Here is a 15,575-nt window from a genome sequence, read left to right on the forward strand (position 1 = left end):
TGCCTCTCAGGGAAATCTATCATAGTAAAAGACATGTAGGCTGGAGAAATATTTCTTCTGTAAAATGAAGTGGTGTAATTGTTAAAGGGGAGAAAGAAAAGGTGAACTTTTATGACACAGGTACAGCAGTTTTTTAAATAATTATGTATAGAAATAAAAAAATCTGTTGCCCATAAAACCTTTCTGTCCCCATGCACCTCTTGAAAAATTGTATATACCTGCAGGGTGTTGAACTCTCAGAGATCTTGTATAAAGTGCTTCATACTGCCTTCAGAATAGGAATCTTTGAATAGTTTGAGAATTCTGTGTACTATGAATAAAAAGACTAAAAAGAATTTGGCCCTAAGGCAGTTTCTTTCAAAATAAGCTTATTTTATTTCTAGATTGTGTTAAGATTAAATGTAAAGTTAATAGAAAAATTTTCAAAATTTGGTGAATTGGAGGTGTTGGCTTCTCTTATAATTCCTTTTCTAAAATTTTTCCCAGGTCAATGAATGGTCATTGAAGATAAGAAAGGAAATGAGAGTTGTTGACAGGCAAATAAGAGGTAAATTACTATTTTATGTCTCTTATCCTGTTGCTGTATTTTGCATTAGTTCATAAAAATAAGCTGAATCTACATACAGAAAACATAGTTTATATTATTTATAGCTCTAATTATTTGCTTTCTAATTATTATAAGGAAAATAAGATATAATCAACTCAAAGAAATGTTACATTTTAAAAGAAGTAAATCTTTCCTGGAGCCTGAAATTCAGCTGTTCAAGGGGAAGGGACCATGTTCATTCAGCTCTGATTTCCTAGAGTCTAGGTTCGTGTTGGAAACAGAGCAGGTGCTCACGTTCTATGATAGAATAATGGCCTCCCAAAGATGTCCACGTCCTAATACCCAGAACCTGTGAATATGTTACCTTACGTGGCAAAAAGGAACTTGCACATTTGATTAGAGATCTTGAGATGGGGAGATTATCCTGGGTTCTTTGGGTGGGCCCATTGTAATCATAAGAGTTCTTATAAAAGGGAGGCAGTATGTTGAGAAAAGGAGTTGTGACCACAGAACCAGATGGTGGAATGGATTGCTTTGAAGATGAAGGAAGAAGACATAAGCTAAGGAATGCATTTGACCTCTAGAAACTAGAAAAGGCAAGGAAATGGATTCTTTCTTGAAGCTCCCAGAAGAAATGAAGCTCTTCCAACACCTTGATTTTATTATATATTTATTTTTGGTTGCTCTGGGTCTTTGTTGCTGGGCGTGGGCTTTCTCTGGTTGTGGTGAGCAGGCTTCTTTGCAGTGGTTTCTCTTGTGCAGCACAGGCTCTGGGCACGTGGACTTCAGTAATTGCAGCAGGCGGGCTCAGTAGTTGCAGAGTGTGGGCTCTAGATCATGCAGGCTTTATTAGTTGTGGCACATTGACTCAGTAGTTAAGGTTCATGGGCCCTAGGGCATGAGCTCAGTAGATGTTGTGAACAGGCTTTAGTTGCTCTGTGGCATGTGAAATCTTCTTGGACCAGGGATCAAACCCATGTCCTCTGCACTGGCAGGTGGATTCTTATTCACTATACCATCAGGGAAGTCCAACAACACTTTGATTTTAGACTTCTGTGTACCAGAATTAAAGAATAAATTTTTGTTGTTTTAAGCAATTAAAAAAAAAACCTAAATAAAGTTCTTCCTACTTATAAAGAAATGGTTTTATGCAAGTCAGATTAAATAAATTGTACACTCATGTTCATAACAGCATAATTCTCAATAGCAGAAGGTATAAATAACCCAAATTTCTATTGATAGATGAATACATAAACAAAATGAAGTATATACATACAGTGGGATATTTATTCAGTCTTTAAAGAGAAGGAAATGCTGATACATGCTATCACATAAATGAGTCATGAAAACATTATGAAGTAAAATAAGCCAGACACAATGGGATAAATACTCTGATTACACTGAGTCTGATTTATAGAGACAGAAAGAATAGTGATTACCAGGGAATGTGAAGAAGGAAAAATGGAGAGTCACTATTAATATGAACAGACTTTCAACAAGAAACGAAGGGAAAGTTCAGGAGATAGTGATGATGGCTGTACAACAGTGTAAGTGTACTTAATATCAATGAACTGTATATTTTTAAATGGTTTACATTCATCAGTTTATGTACATATGATATCAGTTATATGTGGAATGTAAACTATGATACAAATGAGCATATCTATGAAACAGAAACAGACTCAGAGATAGAGAACAGACTTGTGGTTGCTGGGTGGTGAGGAGGGTTTAGGAGAGGGAAGGATTGGTCAAATGGTAATTAATTCTGTAGTTAATTTTAGAGGAGCCACGATAGCATTTTCCGCAGCACTGTACCATTTTATATCCCTGACATCAAGGACTAAGACAATCAAAAACAACCACAGGGACTTCTCCAGTGGCTTAGACACCGTACTTCCACTGCAGGGGGCCTGGGTTTGATCTCTGGTCAGGGAAGTAGATCCCACATGCCACCACTAAGACTTAGTATGGCCAAATAAATAAATAAAATACTAAATAACAAAGAGAAGTAACCACATGTACTGGGGAATATAGGTGGTCACTGTGCATGCCCAGGGAAATACACAGGTTCTAAAAACACCTGAAAAGGCTAAGTTTACATCTCAGGATGATCTCAGTATAGAGATACCCTACAGCAATAAAACCAAACAAAAAAGCCTGTCAAACCCTAGGAAAATCTAACTTCCAGAGTTATCATCTTAAAAAGCTTAAATGTCCAGTTTTCTAAATAACAACAAGATCACAAGGTATCAAAAAAACAGGAAAGTATGGACCATTGAAAGGAAATGAACAGAAAAGTTCCCTGAAAAAGACCAGATGGCAGATTTACTAACCAAGACTTTAAAACAACCATCTTAAAGACATGCAGAGAACTAAAGTAAGGTGTGAACAAAGTCAAGAAAATGATATATAAGCAAAATGGAAGTATCAGTAAAGAGACACAAAACATGAACAAGAAGCAAAAAGAAATTATGCACCTGGAAAATATAACATTCAATGAAAAAATTGCTAGAGTTATTCAGAAGCAGATTTGAGCAGGTAGAAGAAGTAATGAACTTGAAAATAGTACAGTTGAAATGGTCAAGTCTGAGGAACAGAAGGGAAAAAGAAAATGAAGCAAATAGAGCCTAAGGGACCTGTTGGAAACCATCAGTTGGGGCAGCATACATATTGTGGATGTCCCAGAAGGAAAGGCAAGAGAGAAGGGGCAAAGAGATTATTTGAGGAAATAAAGTTAAAAACTTAACATATTTCATGAAAAATGTGAATATAACCACCCAAGAAGCTCCACACACACTAAGGTGGAATAAACTCAGGAGGCCCGTGCCAAGGCATATTACAATCAAACTATAGAAAGACAAGGAGTGAATGTTTAAAGCAGCAAGAAATGGCTTCTCACATACAAGGGATCCTGAATAAGACTTTCAACAGATTTCTCATCAGAAATATTGAGCGCCAGAAGGAAGTGAGTTTATATATTTTAAGTGCTGGGAGAAGATACCTGTATATCAAGAATCCTATATCCAGCAAAACAAAGGCGTGACAGTCCTACTTAAATGAAAGCTGATTGGGTTTGTTATCCCTAGACTTGCCTTGGCAAGAAATGCTAAAGCATGTCCTTCAGGTTGATAGATAGTAACAGCTTGTTACTATAGATAGTTACAATAGTTAGTAACTTAAAACTATAAAAAAAAAAAAAACTCCATTAAAGATAAATGCATGGGCAATTATAAAAGCTAATATTTTTGTAACTTTGGTTTGTAACTTCATTTTTTGTTTTCACATGATTTAGGGGACTTGTGCATTTAAAAATATATTAGGCTTTATTTTTTAACATATAGTGCAGACAGATGTACTTTTGTGACATTAGTAACTGAATGGGGGTGCAGACAAAACTGTAAAGAAGTAAAGTTTTTGTATAATATTTAAGTTAAGCTCATATAAATTCAAATTAGTGTTATCACATTAGTATATTAAGTGCATTCACCATGATAATCACAAAGAAAGTAGCTATAAATTATACCCAGAAGCAAATGAAAAGAGACTTGAAAAGTTTCACCATAAGAAAAGACATACAAGCACAGAAGAAGATAATGTAGGAAATGAAGGATAAAAAACTATAAGACCTACAGACAAGGCAAAATGGAAGAATTAAGCCCCTGCTCATCAGTAATTACTTTTTTAAAATTAATTTTTGTTGGCATATAGTTGCTTTACAATGTTGTGTTAGTTTCTGCTGTACAGCAAAGTTCTGTGTATACATATATCTCCTCTTTTTTAAAGATTTCCTTCCCATAGTAATTACTTAAAATATAAATAAATTAAATTCTCCAATCAAAAATAGACCTTGGCAGAATGGGGGAAAATGACCCTAGTGTATACTATATATAAGAGACTCACTTTAGATCCAAAGATACAAATAGGTTTTGAAAGTGAAAGAAAGGGAAAAGATATGCCGTAGAAATAGTAACTTAAAGGATGGAGGCTGCTGTACTAATATAAGGTAAACTTTAAATCAAAAAAGATTACAAGAGTCAAAGAAGGACATTATATTTTAATACAATAAGATGTAACAGTTATATACATCTATGCACCTAATGGCACATGGTTAAAATATATGAAGGAAAGTAGATTCTACAACAGTAGTTGAAGACTTTAATATAACTCATTCCCAAAAGTGGATATATAACAACCAGACAAATGAGTAAGGATCAAAGATGACTTGAACAGCACAGCAATCAACTAGATCCAACAGACATGTATAGAATACTCAATGCAACAACAACAGAATACACATTCTTAAGTGCACAAGGTACATTATCCAGGATAGATTTTCAAATTGTGGATGAAGAAGTTAAATTATATGTTTGCCGGTAATGTGATCTTACATGTATAAAACCCTAAAGATTTCACAACCCAACTATTAGAACTAGTAAATGAATTTAGCAAAGTAGCAAGATACAAAACAAAAATCACTTGTATTATTTTATATGCTAGTAGCTGGAAAAGGAAATTAAGAAAACAGTGCCATTTATAATAGTACCAAAAATAAAATACTTAGGAATTTCGTTAACCTAGGAGGTGAAAGGCTTATGATGAAAGCTATAAGATATTGCTGAAAGAAATTGAAGGCATAAATACATGGGAAGACATCCTATATTCATGGATTAGAATAATTAATACTGATAAGATGTCATAGCACCCAGTGTGATCTATAGAGTCATTGCAATCCTTATGGAAATCCCAGTAATGTTTTTTGAAGAAATGGAAAAAGATCTATCCTAAACTTCATATGGGATCTCAAGTGATTCCAGAGAGAAAAAAAAAAAACATTGGAAAAGAACAAAATTAGAAATTCACACCTCTTTATTTCAAACCCTATTGGATGTTTACAGAACATTCCATCCAAAAGCAGCAGAATACATATTCTTTTCAGGTACACATAGAACATTCTCCAGGATAAATCACATGGTAGACCACAAAACAAGATCAAAAGAGTATCAACCATCTTTTCTAACTACAATGCTATGAGACTGCAATACTATGAGAAATCAACTATAAAGGGGAAAAAACTGCAAACACAAACTCATAGAGATTAAACAGTATGCTACTCAAAAGCCAGTGGGTTACTGAAGAACTCAAAGAGGAAACCAAAAAATACTTAAGAGTCAGGGAATTCCCTGGCAGTCCAGTGGTTTGGACTCTACTCTTCTCGCCTACTACTACTACTGCTACTAAGTCGCTTCAGTCGTGTCCGACTCTGTGCGACCCCATAGACGGCAGCCCACCAGGCTCCCCCGTCCGAGGGATTCTCCAGGCAAGAACACTGGAGTGGGTTGCCATTTCCTTCTCCAGTTTTCCTTTAAAATTGGAGGAAGTTACAGTTCAGTACACACAGGCAAAGTCGTATCCGACTCTTTGTGACCCTGTGGACTATAGCCCACCAGGCTCCTCTGTCCATGAAATTCTCTAGGCAAGAATACTGGAGTAGATTATCATTGCCTTCTCCAGGGAATCCTGCTTAGGGCCCAGGTTTGATCCCTGGTTGAGGAAGTAAGATCCCACAAGCCATGCAGTGCAGCAAAAAATAGAAAAAAATAATTATGTGGAGTCAAGTGAAAATGGAAACAAAGCGATCCAAAATCTATGGCACACAGCAAAAGCATTTCTGAGGGAAGTTTATAGCAATATAAGCCTACCACAGGAAACAAGAAAAAAATTTCAAACAACCTAACCTTATACATAAAGGAACTAGGATAAACAACTTGCAAACCCAAAGTTAGTAGGAGGAATGAATAAAGAAGATCAGAGCAAAAATAAATGAAATAGAAAATTTTAAAGAAAAGTAGACAAGATCAGTGAAAGTAAAAGGTGGTTCTTTGAGAAGATAAACAAAATTTAAAAATCCGTAGCTAGGCTCATCAAGAAAAAGAGAGGGCCTAGTAGATAAAATCAGAAAGGAAAAAGTAGAACTTAAACTTGACACTAGAGAAATAGAAAGAATTATAGGAGATTACTGTGGACAGATTACTACAAGAAATGGGTGAATTTTTAGAAATAGAGTCTTCCAAGATTGAATCAAGAAGAAATAAAAAATGTGAATAGACCTATTACCAGTAACGAAATTAAATCAGCAAGAAAACAACTCCCAAGAAACAAAAGTTGAGGACCAAAGAGTTTAATGGGTGAATTCTACAAAATATTTAAAGAAGAGTTTACATCTGTCCTTCTCAAACTATTCCAAACATTCGAATAGGAAAGAAAACTCCCAAACTCATTCTTTGAGGCCAGATCACCCTGATGTCAAAACCAGTCAAAGATACCACACACAAAATAGAAAAGTACAGGCCATATCACTGATGAACATAGATGCAAAAATTCCCAACAAAATATTAGCAACCAAATTCACCAGTACATTGAAAAGGATTATACTCCATGATCAAGTGGCATTTTATCCCAAGGATGCAAGGATGGTTCAGTTTATGCAAACTATACATTGTGATATACCACGTTAATAAACTGAAGAAGGAAAATCATACAGTCATCTCAAAAAATACAGCAAAAACTTTTGACATAATTAAACATCCATTTATGATATAAAACTCAACAAAGGGACTAGAGAAGGTACATCACTCAACATAATAAAGGCTATCTATGACCAGCCTACAGCCAACGTCATATTCAAGAGTGAAAAGCCGAAAGAAAGCATTTCCTCTAAGATCAGGAAAAAGACAAGGGTGGCCCACTTTCGCACTCTTTATATAATATATAGCCTTGGAAGTCCTAGCCACACAATCAGACAAGAAAAAGATATAAAATGATCCAAACTGGTAAGAAAGAACTGTTACTCTTTGAAGATGACATGATACTATGTATAGAAAACCCTAAAGATACCACCAAATAACTATTAGAAATAATAAATGAATTCAGTAAGGTTGTAGCATACAAAATTAATATAGAGAAATCTTATGTGTTTTTTTTAACAACAAACCATCAGAAAGAGAAGTTAAGAAAACAATTCCATTTACAGTTGCATCAAAGAGAATAAAGTGCCTAGGAGTAAATCAAATGAAGGAGGTAAAAATCTTGTATTTAGAAAACTGTAAGATGTTGATGAAATAAACTGAAAATGACACAAACTATCCCATGTGAATGAGTTTGAAGAATTAATATTATTAAAATAACTGTACTACTCAGAGTCATCTATAGATTGATTTCAATACCTGTTAGAATTCCAGTGGCATTTTTCACTGAACAAATAATCTCAAATTTATATAGACACATAAAAAACCTCAAATAGGCAATAAAACTGATTTTTAAAATGGGCAGAGAACCTGAATAGGCATTTTTCCAAAGAAGACAAACAGATGGCCAACAAAGAAATGAAAAGATGCTCAACATCACTAATCATCAGGAAAATGCAAATCAAAACCAGAGTGAGACACTATCTCACACCTGTGGAAAATGGCTATTATTAAAAAGACAGCAAATAAAAATTGTTGGATTGGGATGGGGAGAATGGGGAACCCTTGTGCAATATTGATGGAAACGTAAATTGGTGTAGCAACTATGGAAAACAGCACAGAGGTTCTTCAAAAAACTAGAACTACCATATAATCCAGCAGTTATATGTCTGGGTATTTCCCCAAAGGAAACAAAGACACTAATTTGGAATGATATATTCATCCCTGTATTTACTGCAGCATTACTCACAGTAGCCAAGATATGAAAGCAACCTCAGTACCCATGATAGATGAATAGCTAAAGATGTTGTGTGTATACATATATATGCTAGAATATTACGCAGCCATGAAAAGGAACAAAATCTTGTTGTTTGTGACAGCATGATGGACCTCAAGGGAATTATGCTAAGTGAAATAAGACAGAGAAAGAAAATACCATATGATTTCACATATATGTGGAATCTCAGAAACAAAACAAATGAACAAACATAGCAAAACAGAAACAGTTACTGAGGCAGAGAGCAAATGGTGGTCAGAAGGGAGGGGTGCAGGGGAATGAGTGAAATAGATAAGGGAGATCAAGAGGTGCAAACTTCCAGTTACAAAATAAATGAATCACAGGGATAAAATGTACAGAGTGGGAAATATAATCAATAATAATAATATCTTTTATGATGATGGATGGTAACTAGACTTGTGGTGATCATTTTGTAATGCACAGAAATACCAAATCACTATGCTGTGCACCAGGACCTATCATAGTGCCATAGGTCACTTATAGTTCAAAAAACCACAAACAAGCAAATTCACAGAAAAAGAGATAAGGTTTGTGGTCGCCAGAGGTCTAGTTTGCAGGGAGTGAGAATTGGATGAAGGTGGTCAAAAGGTACTGACTTCAGTATAAGATGAATAAGCACTAGGGATGTCATGTATGACAGGATAAATATACTTAATGCTGCTGTATGTTATATATGAAAGCTGTTAAGAGAGAGTAAATCCCGAGTTCTCATCATAAGGAAGAAGTGTTTTTCTGTGTTTTATATTTGTATGAGATGATGGATGTTAACTAAACTTACCATGATCATTTCGTGATGTGTGTCAGTGAGTCATCACCCTGTGTTGTGACACTTTTAGCATGTTCAGGCTTTCCTTAAGTTGCAGGTTCCTTAATACCAGTACCAACAGATGTTAGAATGGGCTTGCAAAAGCAGTTTTGAAATTTTGTCTGGTGTAATAGGATTTGTTTTTCTGTTTAACTTATATTACTTTAATGTGATATTGGAAATAATATTAGAAATGATTTATTATTTTTATTTGGTTTGTATCCTCCTGTTTCCTACTTAATAGACACATTTAGATCACAGTGAGAACAGATTTCAGTGCTAGAAAATCTCCTCATTGTTCTTCAGTCGCTAAGTCATGTCCAGCTCCTTGCGACCCCATGGAATGCTACACACCAGGCTTCCCTGTCCTTCAGTATCTCCCCAAGTTTGCTCAAAGTCATGTCCGTTGAGTCAGTGATGCCATCTCCTGGTTTACCCTTAATCTTTTGGTGTTTTGTGTTCTGTCCTAAATTTAGATATCCAAAGAGAAGAAGAAAAAGTGAAACGATCTGTGAAAGATGCTGCCAAGAAGGGTCAGAAGGATGTCTGTGTGGTTCTGGCTAAGGAGATGATCAGGTCAAGGAAGGCCGTGAGCAAGCTCTACGCATCCAAGGCGCACATGAACTCTGTGCTCATGGGGATGAAGAACCAGCTGGGTAAGACAGCGGTTCTTGCGACCACCTCATTAACTGAGGCTCTTCCTATTATCCTAACACTAGTTTCCTTGAATAGGAAGAACAGTCTCAGCTCTGGCATTTATTCTGTATACTGTCTTAGTTGGGGAGTTACACAAAAGCAAAATAATACTTACTACTTTCATTTTTATTTTACTGTTATTGATTTACTTTTGCCGGTGTTGTTGAAGTAATGGGAACTTCTATAGCTCAACCTACTTCTTTAGAATTTAGGCTATTTCCTCATGTGAACAGTGTTGAAAAATGACCTGAAGGTTGAGTCCTAGGAATAAGAAGTGGGCCCAGGCCTTAGAGGGAGGACAAAGAAAGAGCTTCCTCTGTCTTGGACCCAGAGCTGCCTCAAGTAGGATTTTACATAGTCTAAGCTTGGCTTCGGCTTTTACTCTCCTCCTTCTTGGCCTCATCTCTGGCTCTCAGCCTGAGGCTTTCTTACATCTTAGGAACCTGCCAGCCATGTATTAGGTATTCAGCATACATATGGACTTAATTTTTTTTTTTAACTCATAATATTTAAGAAGAAACCTACTAATCTACTTAGCTTTCAGAATCCAGTATAATATGGTTTGCCATCTTTCACAGGCATCTGTCTCCAGGTCACTGACAGCTTGAGGCATAGGTTACATTTTACATTCAGTTGGTTTCTTTTCTTACTTAACTTTGGCTAAATGAAGAAATCCTAACCCAGAACTAGAGTTCTTTGAGAATGGCAGCAAATGACTGTCAGGTAATTCGACAGAGTACAGACTCTGAAATTACAGGGAAATTTTTCCACTAAAGAATATCTTCAGGGAATTCCCTGGTGGTCCACTGGTTAGGACCTCATGCTTTCACTGTCAGGGCCCAAGTTTAAGCCTTGATCTCAGGAACTAAGATCCCACAAGCTGTATGGCGTGGCCAGAAAAAAACAAACAGCATCTTCAACTCTGTCAGTTACTATTCTGATGAGTACGTCACATTCAAGAATTAGAAGACTTGAATGTTTCAGTTTAGAGGCTGGTGCCACATGAGTGCCTGATTCATTATTTGGTTGTATTTGGCTCTGAAAGTATTTCTTTATGTTCAGTTTCAACATTTGGATGTGGGTTTTTATTTTTACTATGCCTGATAGTGAATGTATCAGTTTCTTTCTCCCGATACTGAGGAAAAGAATCCACGAATTGAGAAAGAGTTAAAAAAAAAATAAGACAAACTATTTGTACTGTATCTTCTTAACTTTTAAAAACTGTTATTTTAGCCCAAAAGTGATGTATTTAGGCTGTTTAAATATTGGATAAATAACCTACATATATGCCTTTTGGACAAGCCGAGTATTCAGTACAGAGAGAAACTGTAATCTTACTGTTATTTTGAAAACTAAATACCCTTTACAGCCATCAGTGAAAGCTTCATATTTACTTCTGTTTTTTCTGCAGCCAGCTGAAAAGGTACGTGTTCAATTGACTATGATAAGATTATTTAAAATTTTTTCAGCGTTTCCTTTACTGGATCAACATCAGAAAACGTTCAGCTTATTTTGCGTTTTCTCTTCCTATGAATAAGACACTATATACATAGACTATTCTCCCCAGTTGCAAAGATAATATATTGGATGCTTATGTACCTAACAAGGGCTTCCCTTGTAGCTCAGCTGGTAAAGAATCCACTTGCAGTGCAGGAGACCCTGCTTTGATTCTTGGGTCAGGCAGATCCGCTGGAGAAGGGATAGGCTACCCACTCCAGTATTCTTGGGCTTCCCTGGTGGCTCAGCTGGTAAAGAATCCGCTTGCAATGTGGGAGACCTGGGTTCAATCCCTGGGTTGGGAAGATCCCCTGGAGAAGGGAACAGCTATCCACTCCAGTATTTTGGCCTGGAGAATTCCATGGACTGTATATCCATGGGGCCACAAAGGTCAGATAGACTGAGTGACTTTCACATGTACCTAACACTCAGAACCAATGAAATTTGACATTTTATTATATTTGCTTCAGTTTTTATATTAGAAAGCAGTATTACTAAACTTGAAGCTTCTCTGATATATCTTTCCAACCCTATTCCCTTCTCTTTCAACCTCCCCAGAGGTAACCATTATCATATTAAAATGTATATAAACAGTATTATATTTTGTGTCTCATTCTGCATTGTTTCCCATTTATCATTGTAAGGTTGAAATATACCCATATAATAATATATTTTGGTATGATATTTACCATACTAACTTAATGATGAATACGTTTTGAGATGATGAATATATATTTTTAACTCCTAGGTGGTATTGCCTCCTTTGAATGTATCACATTTTATTTTTCTTTTCCCTGTTGATGGACATTTAAGCTTTTTTCAGTTTTTGCTATTACTTACAGTGCTGCGATGAATGTCTTTTCACTTTTGCACATGTTTTTCTTTAGGACAGTTATATCCTCAGAAGTGGAATTGCTGCATTAAAAATAGCTGGGTTTAAATTCTACTAGAACTGCAAAATTACTCTCCAAAGAGGCTAATTTGTATTCCTACCAGCAGCAGATGAGGGTTCTTTTTTCTGAACCTTTTCATCAGCCCTTGTCAGACTTTTTAATTTTTGAGAAATGTTATAACATCTCTCTGGGAGCTAGTGGGCTTGATCACACTCTTCTGTTCACCTTTTCTTCCTACGAACTGAATCCAAAATATCTTATCAAGAAATTACTGCTCACAAATATTCACTAATCTACATGAAAAAAATCTCTTCTCCTGTAGCATGTACTTCCAATAGAGAACATAACACAGCATAGTCAAGAGCCTGTTATTCTTTAAATATATACCCATAACAACATATATAGTTGTTTCAAATATATAGTCTTTGTGGCTTTATCACACCTGCAAAGTAAAATGTCTGCTATTTGATACTTACGGTAAAATACTCCTTCTAGCTCCTCTCCTCCTTTCCATCTTTCCTTTCTCCCTGTAGGTGAGCTCATCTAACCTCGTGCCTTTAAACGCCATTGATTTCCAGATTTTTATCTTCAGGCCTGACTTGCAGGGTATTGCTGGCATCTCCGCTCATTCTCAATGGGTATGTCAAAACTAATATGCCCATCCAAGCATCTTGGCTAGCCTTACTTCATCTATATCCCCAACTTCTCCCTGTGTTTCCCCCTGAGAATCCAAGACTTCTTGTAGTTTCTTCTGCAGATGTTTCCACATGGGTTTCTAAAAGACAAAGAGTTCCATTGTTTATGTTCCTTGGTCTTTCAAGTCTCGAGTATGTTAATGTGATCATTTCATTTCCACTGTATTTTCTGTTTCTTTCTGATAGGAAAAGATTTTAGTCAAATGCTAGATTTCTTGGGCTGATCCTTTATAATTTTTTTTTTTTAATCTTTCCTGTTTTCACTTTGGAAGTAATAATAGTACCTTCCTCACAGGGTAGTTGTGAGGCTTAATTCAGTGCCTGGCCCTTGGTAATTGCTATATGTGTGGGTTCTAAATATAATTTTTGTTACCATCATCAATTTTGTCTTTGTGTTCTGCCTTCTAAACTCACTTTCTAAATTTTCTCTATTTTTTGTTTCTTTTCTTGAATTTATTTTATCTGTCTTAATTTTTGGAAAAGAGTTCTCTGATCTTTATTTTTAAAATATCATTTTATTCTTATTTCATGAATATATTTATTATTGCTAGTTTTTTAAAATATGCATTCTTTTTTATTATGGTTTACCCAGGACATTGAATATTGCTCCCTGTGCCATATGGTAGTAGGACCTTGTTTTCCATCCATAGTAGGGCCTTGTTTTCCATCCATTCTGTATGTAATAGTTGGCATCTACTAACCTTAACTCCTAGTCCATTCCTTCCCTACCTCTTTAATAGCTTAAAAAAATTTTTTTTATGTTCCTTGCATTGTTTCTCAGAGCGCCTTCTCCCCACCACCCTTTTCTTCCTTATTTCTTTCCTCTTTTTACGAGAGAGGGAGGGAAAAGAGTGGATTAAGTATGAGTTTCATAAGAAGCTTCTGCAGTCTTCTCAGGCAGGTAGCTTAAGCTACAAAGAGAAAAATTATAATTCATGTAATAGATCCATTTCTTTTAGCCACTATTATATGCCAGATATATTTCAGGGCACCAGACATAAAATAGTGAACTGTACAGACACAGTCATTGGCCTCTAGTTTTGGCGTAAAAAGCAAAAATAAATAAATTTAATAAAAAGAAACATACCTAATAAAATAATAAACTTAATAAGTAAATGGGTATTTATAAATGCACACTGTAATGAGCACTGCTGCTGTTGCTAAGTCATTTCAGTCGTGTCTGACTCTGTGTGATCCCATAGACAGCAGCCCACCAGGCTCCCCCATCCTTAGGATCCTCCAGGCAAGAACACTGGAGTGGGTTGCCATTTCCTTCTCCAATGCATGAAAGTGAGAGGTGAAAGTGAGCACTGCTGCTACTGCTGCTAAGTCGCTTCAGTCGTGTCCGACTCTGTGCGACCCCATAGATGGCTCCTCTGTCCCTCGGATTCTCCAGGCAAGAATACTGGAGTAGGGTGCCATTTCCTTCTCCAATGCATAAAAGTGAAAAGCGAAAGTGAAGTCGCTCAGTCGTGCCAACTCTTAGCGACCCCATGGACTGCAGCCTACCAGGCTCCTCCGTCCATGGGACTTTCCAGGCAAGAGTACTGGAGTGGGGTGCCATTGCCTTAGATTATAAAAGGGAAATGCACTCAAGGGTGGCTCCTTTCAGTCTCTGATGATATCTGAAGGATGAGTAATTAAAGGGAGGGCTTATTCCAACCAGAGTGTCAGCGACCTGTGTGAAGGCCCTAGGCCAAAAGAACTAGGTATTTGAACCCTAAAGGAAGTAGTTCTGGGAGGTTGGGGTACCTGGGTGCAAAGGGGAAGGATGGCTGAAAAGGATGAGCAGGGAGGTGAAGAAAACAGTTGGGACAGCTGTAAGGAGAGCAAGGCTTTTCAGATTCCAGTGTGGAGGCCCTGCAGATCAGCTGCAGAGGGGGTGCAGAAGCAGAGCTCTGAGGGAGAACTAGAGAGGCGTCTGGGTAGAGGAATTGGGGCCCGGAGGCACAGGTGAAGTAGTTCAGACTGTGCTTAGCAAACAGCCCTTGATTCAGTGTGACACGAGTGCTTGACAGGGTAGTGGGAGGTGAAGCTGGAAAGGTAATCTGCAGTCAGACTTTGGAACACTCAGCTGAGGGTGGTGACTTCCTCTCCTAGACAGGAGAGAGCCTCATCGAGTACTGTGAGCACAGCTGCAGGTGCAGCCAGGCAGGAGGCAGGGGGACCTGAGAGGGGATGGTCAGGGCCTAGCTGGGTTAGTCTGGTAGGATGAGTGGGAGAGAGGACATTGGAGAACTGCTCTGGATGCCAAGTAAGTGAACGTGGTGAAGGTAGAAATAAGCCTAAGGTGCTCCAAACTCTGAACCCAGAAAGAGCACAGGGCATTTAAAGACTCTGGAAACCCAGAAGGAGGGAGAAACAGGCCTAAGAGAGACAGAAAACTCTACTTGGGGCTGTCCAGACTGGCTCCATGCGGGTCGCCCTGCTTCCCCAGCACCTCAGCACAGTGCCTGGCCAGAGGAATCCCCAGGGAGAGTTGTTGAGGGGGTTTATAGTTAATGTTGTCTGTTGGCAAATTAAATACAACAGAAAGGTAACTGATAATAGAACCCAAAACAGAGAGGGAGGGGGACGTCTACATCTTCGGACTGAGAAAAGAGAAAACTAGAAATACTGTGACATGAGTTCCCATGTCGCCATCCCACCCTGAGCCTGTTACAGTTTGAAAAGCCACCATT

The 15,575-nt window shown here is 37.3% G+C and overlaps 1 protein-coding gene across 1 annotated transcript in view; it reads left to right on the plus strand.

The window, feature by feature from the left end:
• The window catches only part of LOC128055258 (E3 ubiquitin-protein ligase RNF103), an 88,977-nt gene that overhangs the window by 57,916 nt on the left and 15,486 nt on the right, over window positions 1–15,575 (plus strand). Inside the window, exons 3-4 of the mRNA XM_052647707.1 lie at window positions 487–547; window positions 9,590–9,769. Of these exons, the coding sequence (XP_052503667.1) occupies window positions 487–547; window positions 9,590–9,769 (241 nt within the window). The remainder of the gene's footprint in view (window positions 1–486; window positions 548–9,589; window positions 9,770–15,575) is intronic.

This window comes from Budorcas taxicolor, chromosome 11, assembly GCF_023091745.1.
Source record: "Budorcas taxicolor isolate Tak-1 chromosome 11, Takin1.1, whole genome shotgun sequence".
NCBI lineage: Eukaryota > Metazoa > Chordata > Mammalia > Artiodactyla > Bovidae > Budorcas > Budorcas taxicolor.